This window comes from Pelophylax lessonae (genome assembly GCF_965119305.1).
Source record: "Pelophylax lessonae genome assembly, chromosome: 6".
Taxonomy (NCBI): domain Eukaryota; kingdom Metazoa; phylum Chordata; class Amphibia; order Anura; family Ranidae; genus Pelophylax; species Pelophylax lessonae.
Window position 1 is genome coordinate 200,565,615 of NC_138773.1, and position 14,069 is coordinate 200,579,683.

The window sequence follows — 14,069 nt, forward strand, 5'->3', positions numbered from 1 at the left end:
CATAACCACGTGCATCCTTCTTTTTGAGTCGTTTTAGAGGTACTGGAGCACCACCACAAAGTGCGTAAGATTCTTGTCCACCTGTTGTCTCTGGAATCTGCTACAGTGTAGTCTGGTCCTTTTCTGGTAAATTCAATACCGCTTGTCGAGCGTCATCCTCCAAGGAGTTATTGGCTAGCTCTGCAATCAGCCCGGTGGTAAACAGGTACAGGTGCGCACAGCTTTCTAGTCTCTCCTTCCACTTCAACACTGGCATATTTAGCCATTGAACTTAGGAACCAGGGCCAGGGCTGATCCTAATGGTTCCATGATGAACTCTACTCCTACGTCCATATCTGCTGCGAGAAGTGACATATCCTGTCGACTGCCGCCAAGCGTGGGTGGGAGCAGCATGGTGCAGTGACAATAACACACACTCAGTTCAGGTGCAAATAATGGAACTTGCATTGAAGTCAAAGGAAAAAGTTCACAACAAGCCCGACGGAAGGCAGGGAACACATACAGAAGCCAACAACCTGTAACGAAACAGGTTTCAGCCAAACTGACAGGGTCTGTCTGGAGTGGCGGAATGCAGCTTGGCTTCTCTAAATCCAAATAGGTGTCCAATGAGTGTGGAAGATCCCAAAGCTTTCCCTACTCATTTGGAACCTTTTCCTACCGCTAATACTGTCCTGAAAGATGGGTGACCTTTCTCTGCATTATCCACACACTGAATATGCACCAAACCCAGGAGCCAGGGTCTTAAATAGAGTCTTCCACACCTAAGATGACCACCAGAGTCACATGGGTGGCCAGCATCCAACCAGATTGCTGACCCAGAATATGGACATTGGTCCATATTCACAGTGCATATCCTTCTCCCCATACAGATCTTGTAAACCGTTTCTACTGACCTTATGTCTTTCATTGCCAGGGCATTGAAGCAGTTCTAAATGACCTCCCAGGTAAAAAAATAGTTTGTACCCCTTCAGACCTAAAGTTCTCCCCTCCACCAAGACTTTTTATAATCTAATCTTTATCATCATTATCCCTTGACCTCTTCCTCGGCTATACAACCACCTTCTTGCACATCACCCCCTGTTCAATGGCCAGACTGAAAGGACCAACCAGTCTCAGGAGCTTTTTCTTTGGTGCTTTCTATCAGATCTCCAACTAGATGGGGGGGGGGGGGGGGGGTCACTTTTGTTGTGGGCCAAATTCACTTGTAATAGTTACTATCATTTTTTTCTCTGGGGTCACCCTTCTTTTGTGTCTATAGATATTATCTAGAGCTTGGTTCTTTTCCCAGTGTTACTTCCAGTGTCCCTGCTCCCTGGTGCCAGCTCGGTAATCCAAAACGTCATCCTGGTCTAGGAGACAATTGCCAATAATCTCACATCTGCATCATCCACCCAGAAAACATTTGCTAAAGCTTATCATTGCCCATTTTCTGTCTTCAATGTTGGTGGCTTAGTGTGGCTGAGAGACCAGAACTAAGAACATTTCTCTCAGTGTCCTCACAGAAACTTGCACCCAGCTTCAACGGCTAGATTCATTGTCCCCTACTGTATTCAGAAGATAATCCATGTTTTTTTTTTTTTTGTCCCAAAACACTCCTGCTTAAAAATCCCCAAAATGTTTAATGATTCCTTGTTGAAACCTGTGTACCCTAATGCCTCGTACACACGCATCGATTATTGGCCGTGAATTTTCGGCCAACGTTAGTATGATGCTTCCGACAACCGACTCCGACTTTTCGGCCGAAAAAAATCTGGTGTGCAGGCTATAAAATGTTTGTTGGCCGTCAACACAACGGCCGATTTTCCATCAGTCAGTACAGATTTCGGCAGACAAAAATCTGATGAGCAAGACTGGGCATGCTCAGAGAAGAAAAAACACACGGAAAGTAAACCAGCACATGGCTTCTGAAGTAGATTTTTGTTGGCCGAGAAAATTTGTGTGCACATTCCAACCCACAAAACACCACTCTGGACAAAAGTCGGACGATCGGTCGGCCGATAATCGTTGCGTGTGTACGAGGCATTAGACTACCCTTTCCAGGAAACAGGAAGCAGTGCCTATGTGTCTGTGCCTCTGTGCTTGTGATAGCGTTACCTGCTGACCAAGTGCAGCTAAATAATTTGTTTATTGCTTTTGCTGATCTACTACTGTTTTCCACCAGCCCTAACCTACTGTCTGCCTCTTACTCTTACATTTGCTCTGTCCAGGCTACGCCTACTATCTTTCACCTGTTCTTGCTCCACCTGAGGGACCTCCATCATGTTACCTCTGTTGCTGTATGGTATCCTGTCCTGTTTTCTTTGGCTATGCTAGGCTCATTCTACAGCTGGAGTATATAGCTTTGTGTATTAGGTTCTGGGAGTTAACTGTTTCAAAAGGCCTGCTTTCCCAAGGTAAAGAGGATCCTAAAGGTGAGCTGAATTTGCCCACTTCAAACATAAAGTGATTACCGCACACCGATGTAAGTGAACATGTGAAGATTATTCACCACTGTAGATCCAAAACTGGACATCTAAACATCATGGACAAGGACAAAAGGTTGACACGTTTCCCGAGTTTACACTCGCTTACTCATAACCATGGTGGTTATGAGTAAGCGAGTGTAAACTTGGGAAATGTGTCAACCTTTTGTCCTTGTTCGTGATGTTTTGATGTCCAGTTTTGGATCTACAGTGGTGAATACACTTCACATGTTCACTTACATCGGTGTGCGGTCATCACTTTGTGTTTGAAGATACTGCTGGAGACTATGGATCTGACCTGCACCTGATTATAGATCCACACCTGAGCGGCTTATCTGCATTTGTCTCAATGAATTTGCCCACTGTTTACTCTGACTGGCATGTCTGCACCTAAATCTTACTTTTTTTTTATTGTAGATAAGCTGACACCAGGAATATCCTTCTGAACACCCCTTCACAGCCATAAACATATAAGATCAGATGACATGTGTGCGCATGTTTCTAGAAAGATCTCACAAAAACGATCCTTAGTGGCCAAATGTCAAAATACCTTCTGATGTCAATAGCTAGTCCTAAACTGTGGACATTGGTTCTATTTATAATGTATTTTAGAATATAAGCAAACCACTACATATAGCAGTTCACAAGGGCTGCTTAACAAATTCTCAGTCATCTTCTAGCAGCAAAATGGTTAACAAAAAAAAAAAAAAAAGGGTCCCAGATGTTTACCTGCTAAAGCTGTCTCTTCTTTTTCTCTTCAATCTGTTCTTTGCTGGGATAGTACTGGCCAGAGCCAGCTGCCCACAGTCTTGTGTGCTTGGCTCCATTTTAATACGCTGGCTACCCACGATGCTCCGGGAGCTGATGTCAGCGCATCAGCAGGCTCCCTGGAGCGTGTCTGAACGGAGCCCATTATGGTGACGATTTGAAGACAGGTTTTTAAAAACAATAGTGACAGAATTAAACAAATGAATGGCGCGCATGGCTAGGTCCTTAGCTATTCTTTTCCAAACAAAAGAGAATGCACATATGGAGAAAGGCACGCTTTAATTAATCCGATGATCCCTTAAAGCTACACTCCCACTTACTACAGACATCCTCTGGCACTGCCTTACAGGAGAAAATATTTTTCATTTTAACACCTTCTAAGGTTTCATTGCTATGAGATTTTAATATAACTAGTTTACAAATGAACATCTTTTATGGTTACTATTAGATTTCAAATATTGTAATATAAACTGCAATGTAAGTTTATATTAAAGGAAGTATTAGCTGTACAATGCAATTTATATTATACTATGTACAGTACAATAGACTTTTTATATATATATATATATATTTGTATATATATATATATATATATATATATATATATGTATGTGTGTGTATATATATATATATATATATATATATATATATATATATACACGAGGCTTTGTTTTAAAGATGGCTTAATACTTGTAATACTGACTGATGCTGACACTGGCACACAGATACATGTATTGCTCATGGGTTATAATTATATCACTAGATATACATGTATAAATATAACATGACATAAAAACAAAATAGATATTCATTGTGTTATTAATAGAATGATCAGAATCTAGCTGCTACCATTAAGTTGGAAAGACTGGTAAAAAAAAACTGTTCTGGACAATGCAGCCACCTCCTGGAGAAAACACAAGATACACAGAAAATGGTACTGCACAGTAACACGTTCAGTTTTTCCTTTTCAAGAACTGCAAGAAAAAAAAAAAAAAAAACATGAAAAATGGTAATTTGTTACCAGAGCCTGGCAAGTTTCATCATCTTGATGACTTCTTACCTCTCTCAGGGGTTCAAGATTTGACATGCGTAAACTACAATATTCACTCAACTGCTGAAAATATTGCAAGACCGAATGATGGTGTTAATCAATTCCATTTGATTTCTAGAATAACAAAATAGCAGAGGAATAGAGTTGCAAGACATCTTTTTTAAAATTTGGAAGAGGCAGGGCCAGTTCACACCACATGCAGTCCAGTGCGTTTTTTTCTGCATCAAAAACATATTGAAAGTAGGTTATATGGTTTCTAATGGAGTTAACACCAGTGCTTGCAGTTCCAGGGCGTTCCAGTTCCAGAAAAAAAAAGTAGAACATGCTGCATTTTTCCTGCACTGGACTGTACTGTAACGCTGTAAAATGCATCAAAAACGCACTGGAATGCACCTAAACATACAAAAAAGTACTGGAATACACATGTCCTTATTTAAGGTTAAAAAAAAAGAAGGGGAAAAACGCACTGGACTGCATCAAAAATGCAACAAAAACGCATCAAAAACTTATTGGAACACTTAAAAAACACGCATGTGGAAAAGCATCTGGAAAGCATCCGGGCTGTGTTTCTTTGGTGTGAACTGGCCCAAGGACCATAATGCAGGGAAATCTGAAAATTGTAGTTTTTGAGAAATAATAGGTGTCATCAGTTGTGTACCTAGCGTAATTAACACCTCGGTCAGATTAATAATTAAAATGCTCCCTCCACACCTTCCTCCCCCTCACTCATTTATACAGCAAAATTATTTTCAGTAGTAATTATGAAATTTAATAAATACCGATTGAAAAGAAAATAAATTGAAAGTATTTTTTTATCTGAATGTTTTATGTATAATCATGTTGACAAAAAAAGTAAACTTGAAGGTTTTAATAGTGGCACAAATAGTACACCCTGGTTAAAAAAAGAGACAAATATTTGCATGTAACATTTAATACAATGTAAGGATTTAATAGCAGTACACAATGGTGAAACATATTAGTAATAGGATAGTAGTGACATGTTTTGATAGTGACAGACCTAGAGGTGCATAGGTTATAGTAAAATGATCCTCTAAACGGAAGTAACTTAATAATACAAAAAATGGCAATTCTGACAGTACAGGGTAGGGATCAACTGATTATCGGCAAGGCCGATATATCGAGGGCCGATATGCACTTTCCCCGACATATCTGTATCGGCCCCGGAACTGGCCGATATTGCCGCCTCCCTTGCCTTGGACAGCCTCATCTGGAGTCGGGACTAGTCACGCGGGAGTGTATCACTGCCATACACCCACCCACAGCAGCCCGGTGCCAGCCAGCCATCCACACCCACAGGCCCTGTACCAGCCAGGCACAGACACTGTACCAGCGAGCCAGCCAGCCACCCACAGGCCCTGTACCAGCCAGCCACCCACAGCCCCTGTGCCAGCCACCCATCCACCACAGGGTGCCAGCCAGCCACCCAGCCACCCACCACAGGGTGCCAGACAGCCAACCACCCACCCACCACAGGGTTCCAGACAGCCAGCCACCCACAGGCCCTGTACCAGCCAGCCACCCACCCACCCACAGGCCCTGTACCAGCCAGCCACATGCACTGTACCAGCCAGCCGCCCACAGGCCCTCTACCAGCCAGCCATCCACAGCCCCTGTGCCAGCCACCCACCCACCACAGGGTGCCAGCCAGCCACCCATTCACCACAGGGTGCCTGCCACCCAGCCACCCACAACTGGGTGCCAGACAGCCAGCCATTCACACACCCACCACAGCATGCCAGACAGCCAGCCACCCACCACAGGGTGCCAGCAAGCCAGCCACCCACCACAGGGTGCCAGACAGCCAGCCATCCACCACTGGGTGCCAGCCAGCCAGCCACCTACCACAGGGTGCCAGACAGCCAGCCACCCACCACAGGGTGCCAGACAGCCAGCCATCCACCACAGGGTGCCAGACAGCCACCCACCACAGGGTGCCAGCCATTTATCTATCCACCACAGGGTGCCAGCCAGCCAGCCACCCACCACAGGATACCAGTCATTTTCAAAACTTTAAATGTACAAAATATTGGCCCTTATTGGCCTATACCGATATGCGAAATTATCGGTATTGGTATCGGCAACGAAAAACCGATATCAGTCGATCCCTAGTACAGGGTCCCCAAATAGGCAATTGTATACAATATACTGGCAAAAATCATTTAAATTGTAGGCAGCAAATAATTAGGTGGCAAATAATAATTCAATTGGAAGGAAGCAAATAGGATATTGTGACAACATGAGGACAACAACCAGTTGCACTGTGGTTGTGGCGTACTCCCAAATGCTTGAATGGGTTGCATTAGGTGGCGCTACTGCACAGGGAGGATCATTTTTGATGCAGGCTCAAAGCAAAGTATATCGACCACGGCATATAAACACCTCCATCTGCTGCCTTTGCAGCTTAAGTGGGGATTGCTGGAGGATGGTAAAAATGTAGCTGTGTGGTTTCTCTTGACGCAGGCTAAGCTCTGACTACTGCCATCTCATGCTTGGGACTTTCAGCACCGGCCTTCCTCTACAGCAATAACATCTGCTTAGGACTTTCTTGTAGGTTCAATCCATCCTTTTGACCGACTGACCCACTCAACCAAATGGGGTCCTTATCTGCCATCCAGCTTGACTTCATTAGTGCTTGACCTGCTATCAAGCTTGATGCCACTGATCCCCTTCTTGCTGTCCACTCTTATTCTACAGATCCATTTCTTGCTATTTAGACTCCATTGGTGCTTCACCAGCTATTCAGCCAGATGCCAATGATCCTTTACCCCTGACCAGCGTGCTGTCATTGATACGCCACTTGCTTCCAAGTCTGATGTCACTGATACTGTAGGTTTCCTACTGTCCAGTCTGACTCCACTGATATGCCACCTGCTATCCAGCCTGATGCCACTGATCCACTGCCTGTTGTCCAGTTTGATTCCATTGATCCTCTGCCTGCTATTCAGCTTTACTACTCTGACCCTCTCTCTGCTGTCCAGACTGACTTTGCTGATCCCCTGTCTGCACTCCAGCCATGTTCCACTGATCCTCTGTCGGCTGTTTAACCTCACTTTGCTGATCCTTTGTTTGCTGCTCAATTTGCCTTTACTGAGCCTGTGCCTACAGCCCAGCCTGCCTCTGCTGATCTTTTGTTTGCTGCCAGGCCTGCCTCTGATGATCCAATATCTACTTTACAGCCTGCCTGAGTTCCTTTTGCAGTTTAATGCTCCTGTTGCACCAAAGTTTGGTGGTGCAGACATTTCCTCTGTTGCTGGTAGTTGACTTTGCCATAACAGCTTTAGTAGTAGGCTGTGTGTGGCAGAGTGCCATTTGTGCCTTGCCATGATCCAGACACCAGGCTGTGACTTTAGTTTCTCTAGTAGAACCAAGTTGGGTACCTGTGCCTTGGAAAAGTGGAAGAATGGCTCCCTGGAACCAGGTAAGCTATTTGGTTATGATAAGACACCCTGGTGTCAGAGTTCCGGTACTCTCAAATTACACCAGTGCTAAATCTTAGGCTGACGCATGGTATCCCAGCATTGGGGTACCTGCTGACTTGAGGCACTTGAGGTGTCAAGGTTCATATATTTATGATGGCAGCTGGGCACCCAGCTAGTTTCCAGACCCCCAACAATAGGATATTCTGCAGGTTGGACTATGGGCTAAAAAGGTCTTGAATGTTTGCAGAAACTAATGATGGGATACCTTCTCCTTTTTGGACTTATTCAGCACAAGGGTCATTCAGATGAACTTTGAGGCTCAAGGCTTGGTGGAGCATCCAAGGGCTGCTCCATCGGGGGGGGGGGGGGGGGGGGGTCAGGACTTGGATAACCTGCCATTGGCGCTGTGGTTCCCAGAGCTGAAGGGCGTAGTTTCCACCAGTGGGTGTCTGACTGGCTTTCATCGGTGCTTCAGTGCTTTTATCGGTGCTTCAGTGCTACCTTGACTTTCACTTGTGTTTCAGTGCTTTGCCTATTAGCCATATGCCTGCTTGCTGATTTATCCTGATCCTTATTCCTACCGTGATTCTGTTACCATTCCTGCCCAGTACCTGCACCCTGCAGCCTACTACCTCATATCTGCTCCGCTTTTTCCTAATCCCAATTCTGCTTCCCTCTTCCTGACTATTCTTTGCACCTCCAGGCTTACCCTATTAACCCATGCCTTTTTGTTTGGATATATTGTATTATAGCTAGTTTGCTAGTCAGGCTTTCTGTCATTTGGTTCACCGTTCATATATATTTTCAGGTTTGCAATCTATATTGTTTGCTGTTGTTGGATGGGGTTTTATTTTACTGTTAATAAATATTACTTTATTCATGCTTGGTCTGATTCCAGCTTCCTTAACCACTTGCCGACCGGTCACGTTGACCGTACTGCGGCAAAGTGGTTCGTTATCGTCCAGCGACGTAGTACTACGTCGCTGGACTCCTCCCCCTGTAGGCGGAGCTCGTGTTTTCAGTCACAGCGGGAGTCGGGCCAGGGGAGGATAGTTTGGGGAATCTAGTTTGGAGATCCGCCCGCCTGGGTAAACAGAGCGGGCGGATTTACTAAGTGACAGGGAGTGACAGATTGCAGTGTTCTGCATAGCTGAACATGCGATCTGTCCCTGACTCACTCAGTCACCTCCCCCCACACATGTCAGTAAGCACCAGGCATACATTAACCCCTCCCTCTCCAATAAAATTAACCCCTTCCCTGCCAGTGTAATTTTTACAGTAACAGTGCATATATATAGCACTGATTACTGCAGTAATGTCACTGGTACCCCCAAAAGTGTCAAAAATGTCAGTCAAGGGTCCGATCTGTCCCGCAAAAAAAAAAAACGCAGATCGCCGCCATTACTCATTAAAAAAAAAAACACCAAAAATGACAGAAATCTTTCCCTTAGTTAGTAAACGCAATAACTTTTGCGCAAAGCAATCAAAATACGCTTATTGTGATTTTTTTTACCAAAAATAGGTAGCAGAAAACAAATTGGCCAAAAATTTAAAAACATTTTGATTTTTACATTTTTTTGGGGGGGAATTTCATATAAAAAAATGTTAAAAATATTGTTATTTTTTCAAAATAAGCGCTCTTTTTTTGTTTATAGCACAAAAAGTAAAAATCGCACAGGTGATCAAATACCACCAAAAGAAAGCTCTGTTTGTGGGAAAAAAAGGACGTAAATTTCGTTTGAGTACGGCGTCGCACGACCGCGCAATTGTCAGTTAAAGTTGCACAGCGCCGAATCGCAAAAAGTGGCCTGGACGTAAGACAGCAAAATCCTCCGGTGGTAAAGTGGTTAAATGTAGCTCATCAATCTGGTCATCCCTGTGGCTGCTGGATAACTGCATTGAGTATTAGTTACATAAGCCGTAATCTTCATAATATGCAGACAACAATGTGCAATCATGGCAATATATAAACAACAATGTTTCTTCCTTCTCCAAGCAAACATTCCTCCCTCAATTTTGACCCTAACCCCAATAAAAAATTTACCCCCCCCCCCCCACCCCCCACCTCAACCTGCAAAAAATAGCTTACGAGAACTTTCCATCTTTGCCACCTCTGTATCTGAGGTCTGACAGGACTGCTGGGTGTGGTACTACAAAACTTGCAGAGTTGCACACAATGTAGCAATCTACATCTGGCTTGAGGTTCTAGAGCACCCCAACAGGGGCTTTAATTCCACGCCCTCCCCTTTCCTACCCTTAGCTGCTGTACAAATAATACATGGATATGCAGGGCACCAATTAATTGAACATAGACAGCGCCTACCCCTTTAAACAAATGAAATTAAATCTAGTGTAGATGACATACAATTATATTACCCAATCACTCCTGTTTCTCCTACTTACATGTATTAAACATGATATATAAAAAAAAAACATACAAAATGTTCCAAATTAATTCAAAATTTTAATTCATGCAGTTAATATATACTGTATTTTCTGGCGTATAAGACTACTTTTGAACCTCAAATAAATCCCCCAAAAATGGGGGGTCGTCTTATACACCGAGTATAATATCTCCAAGGTAACCTAAGTATAAGTATTACCGGTAGATGAAAATTAGGGGGGTCGTCTTATACGCCCAGTCGTCTTATACGCCGTAAAATACGGTATTTTACAAATATCAAGTGCATCTGTATCTTCAAATAATGGCAAGAATTCCAAAATAATGCTTCATATAAAATTACTAAATAATCCATTTATGTATGTCACTAAAGTGCAAGGCACCAAGGTACATTTATAAACAGCATGGTAGACAAGTTGTTAAATTAAGCTCACAGTTGCTGCTGAAGCTGTAAGCATGGTACCAGCGTTAAGAGCTAGCAAAGGGCTTTCTGATAAAAGTGATCCAGAGTCCAGACTGCTCTAATGCTGCTAGAAAATGTTAATGGAGTTACCCCCACCTCCCACAGCCGACAGCACCCTTGGTGCTTCCTGGGCTCTTCTGTTCCACCAAGGAACCCAAGACTGTGGGAAGCAGCTTGCCCAGTGAGAGCAGGAGGAATTCAGAACATTCATTCCTCAATCTCTCCTGCAACCAATGACCCCGGAGGTGACATGTATTACATCACTTCTGGGATCACAGCTGTCATTCCAAGGATGCAGCTATTTTAGGATTAACTGTGCTTGACAGGAGGACCTGTCACCTGCAGCAGGCTTTATCTGTCTAAAGAGGTGATCAGGTTTTGCAAAATGAAAATGCGATATAGTAAATTATATTATCTTCCATTTGAGGATTATGGAGGCCACTGTGCTCTTAGGAACCTTAAGTGCAGCAGAAATCTTTTTATAACCTTGGCCAGATCTGTGCCTTGCCACAATTCTGTCTCTGAGCTCTTCAGGCAGTTCCTTTGACCTCATGATTCTCATTTGCTCTGACATGCATTGTGATCTGGAAGGTCTTATATAGACAGGTGTGTGGCTTTCCTAATCAAGTCCAATCAGTATAATCAAACACAGCTGGACTCAAATGAAGGTGTAGAACCATCTCAAGGATGATCAGAAGAAATGGAAAGCACCTGAGTTAAATATATGAGTGTCACAGCAAAGGGTCTGAATACTTAGGACCATGTGATATTTCAGTTTTTCTTTTTTAATAAATCTGCAACAATGTCAACAATTCTGTGTTTTTCTGTCAGTATGGGGTGCTATGTGTACATTCATGAGGAAGAAGAATGAACCTAAATGATTTTAGCAAATGGCTGCAATATAACAAAGAGTGAAAAATTTAAGGGGGTCTGAATACTTTCCGTACCCACTGTATGTATTTACAAGCACATTAACTTTAATGGCGTCTCAGTCTTAGTCCGTAGGCTTTAATATTGAGTTGGCCCACCCTTTGCAGCTATAACAGCTTCAACTCTTCTGGGAAGGCTGTCCACAAGGTTTAGGAGTGTGTCTATGGGAATATTTGACCATTCTCCCAACAGCGCATTTGTAAGGTATTTTTGGCAGTGTGGGCAGATGTCAAGTCCTGCTGGAAAATTAAATCAGCATCTCCATAAAGCTAGTCAGCAGAGGGAAGCATGAAGTGCTCTAAAATTTCCTGGTAGAGGGCTGCGCTGACTTTGGATTTGATAAGACACAGTGAATCAACACCAGCAGATGACATGACTCCCCAAATCATCACTGACTGTGGAAACTTCACACTGAATCTCATGTAATTTGGATTCTGTGCCTTTCCACTATTCCTCCAGATTCTGGGACTTTGATTTGCAAATGAAATGCAACATTTTCCACAGTCTTTGATGATTTGGGGAGCCATGTCATCTGGTGTTGATCCACTGTGTTTTATAAAGTCCAAAGTTATCACGACCCTCGACCAGGAAATTCTAGAGCACTTCATGCTTCCTCTGCTGACCAGCTTTATAGGGATGCTGATTTCATTTTCCAGCAGGACTTGGCACTTGCCCACACTGCCAAAAGTTCCAATACCTGGTTTAATGATCATGGTATCACTGTGCTCGATTGGCCAGCAAACTCGCCTGACCAAAACCCCATAGAGAATCTGTGGGGTATTGTCAAGAGAAAGATAAGAGACACCAGACCCAACAATGCAGACGAGCTGAAGACCACTATAAAAGCAACCTGAGCCTCCATAACAACCTCAGCAGTGCCACAGGCTGATCGCCTCCACGCCACGCCGCATTGATGCAGTAATTCATGAAAAAGGAGCCCCGATTAAGAATTGAGTATATACCTCATTGTACATGGACATACTTTTCAGTAAACCACCTTATGTAATATTCTAATTTTCTGAGATACTGAATTTTGGGTTTCCACTAGCTGTAAGCCATAATCATCAAAATAAAAAGAAAGAAATGCTTGAAATATATCACTCTGTGTTTAATGAATCTTTGTATAATATATGAGTTTCAGTTTTTAAATTGAATTACTGAAATAAATAAACTTTTTGTTGAATTTTATGAGCTGCATCTGTATATATACAGACTCACCGGCCACTTTATTAGGTACACCTTGCTAGCACCTAATCAACAACATAATAGCATCATGCAGTTGCTGCAGATTTGTCGGCTGCACATCCATGATGCAAATCTCCACCACATCCCACAGGTGCTCTATTGGATCGAGATCTGGTGACTGTGGAGGCCATTGGAGTACAGTGAACTCATTGTCATGTTCAAGAAACCAGTGGTGAGATGATTTGAGCTTTGTGACATGATACATTATCCTGCTGGAAGGAGCCATCAGAAGATGGGTACACAGTAGTCATAAAGGGATGAACATGGTCAGCAACAATACTCAGGTAGGCCATGGCGTTTACATGATACTCAATTGGGGGCCAAAGGTGTGCCAGGAAAATATCCTCCACACCATAACCACCAGTCTGAACAGTTTAAACAGGGCAAGCTGGATCCATGCTTTCATGTTGTTTATGCCAAATTCTGACCCTACAATTTGAATGTTGCAGCTGAAATCAAGACTCATTAGACCAGGTAATGTTTTGCCAATCTTCTATTGTCCAATTTTGGTGAGCCTGTGCGAATTGTAGCCTCAGTTTCCTGTTCTTAGCTGACAGGAGTGACACCCAGTGTGGTCTTCTGCTGCAGTAGACCATCTGCTTCAAGGTTCGATGTGTTGTGCATTCAGAGATGTTATTCTGCATACCTTGGTTGTAACGAGTGATTATTTGAGTTACAGTTGCCTTTCCATAATCTCGAACCAGTCTGCCCATTCTCCTCTGACCTCTATCATCAACAAGGAATTTTCGTCCACACAACTGCCATTTTCTCTTTTTCAGACCATTCTCTGTAAACCCTAGAGATGGTTGTGCATGAAAATCCCAGTAGATCAGCACTTTTTTAAATGCACAGACCAGCCCATCTGGCACCAACAACCATACCATGGTCAAAATCACTTAAATCCCCTTTCTCCCCCATTCTGATGCTCAGTTTAAAATTCAGCAAGTCATCTTCACCACATCTAGATGTCTAAATGCATTGAGTTACTGCTATGTGATTAGCTGATTAGTAATTTATGTTACCAAGCAATGTAAAAGGTATACTTAATAAAGTAGTCAGTTAGTGTATATAACAGTGACCCTTTACCATGTGATCCTATCATAACTAATTACATGTAAGAAAACTTGCTGGTTATAAGCATTCCTTTCCTCATGCACTGTCACAGCTTGAGAAGAGAAGGGGCTGGTAACCAGCAAGTGTGACAGGGGACATATACACATACAATCAAGGCACTGATCATCAGTGCTCTGATTATCAGTGTAGCCCCATTAGTGCTGCCCATCAGTGCCCATTAGTGCCACCTATCAGT

The 14,069-nt window shown here is 43.2% G+C and overlaps 1 protein-coding gene across 2 annotated transcripts in view; it reads right to left on the minus strand.

The window, feature by feature from the left end:
- Positions 1-14,069, minus strand: part of CPO (carboxypeptidase O) — a 171,935-nt gene that overhangs the window by 135,345 nt on the left and 22,521 nt on the right. The window contains exon 1 of one of the 2 annotated variants that reach the window (XM_082262022.1): positions 3,192-3,325. The exons of the other annotated variant lie outside the window; for it this stretch is intronic. Within the exon in view, the coding sequence (XP_082118148.1) occupies positions 3,192-3,289 (98 nt within the window). The 5' untranslated portion in view covers positions 3,290-3,325. Of the gene's footprint in view, positions 1-3,191; positions 3,326-14,069 lie in introns of those variants that run through there. 2 annotated transcript variants of the gene reach the window in all.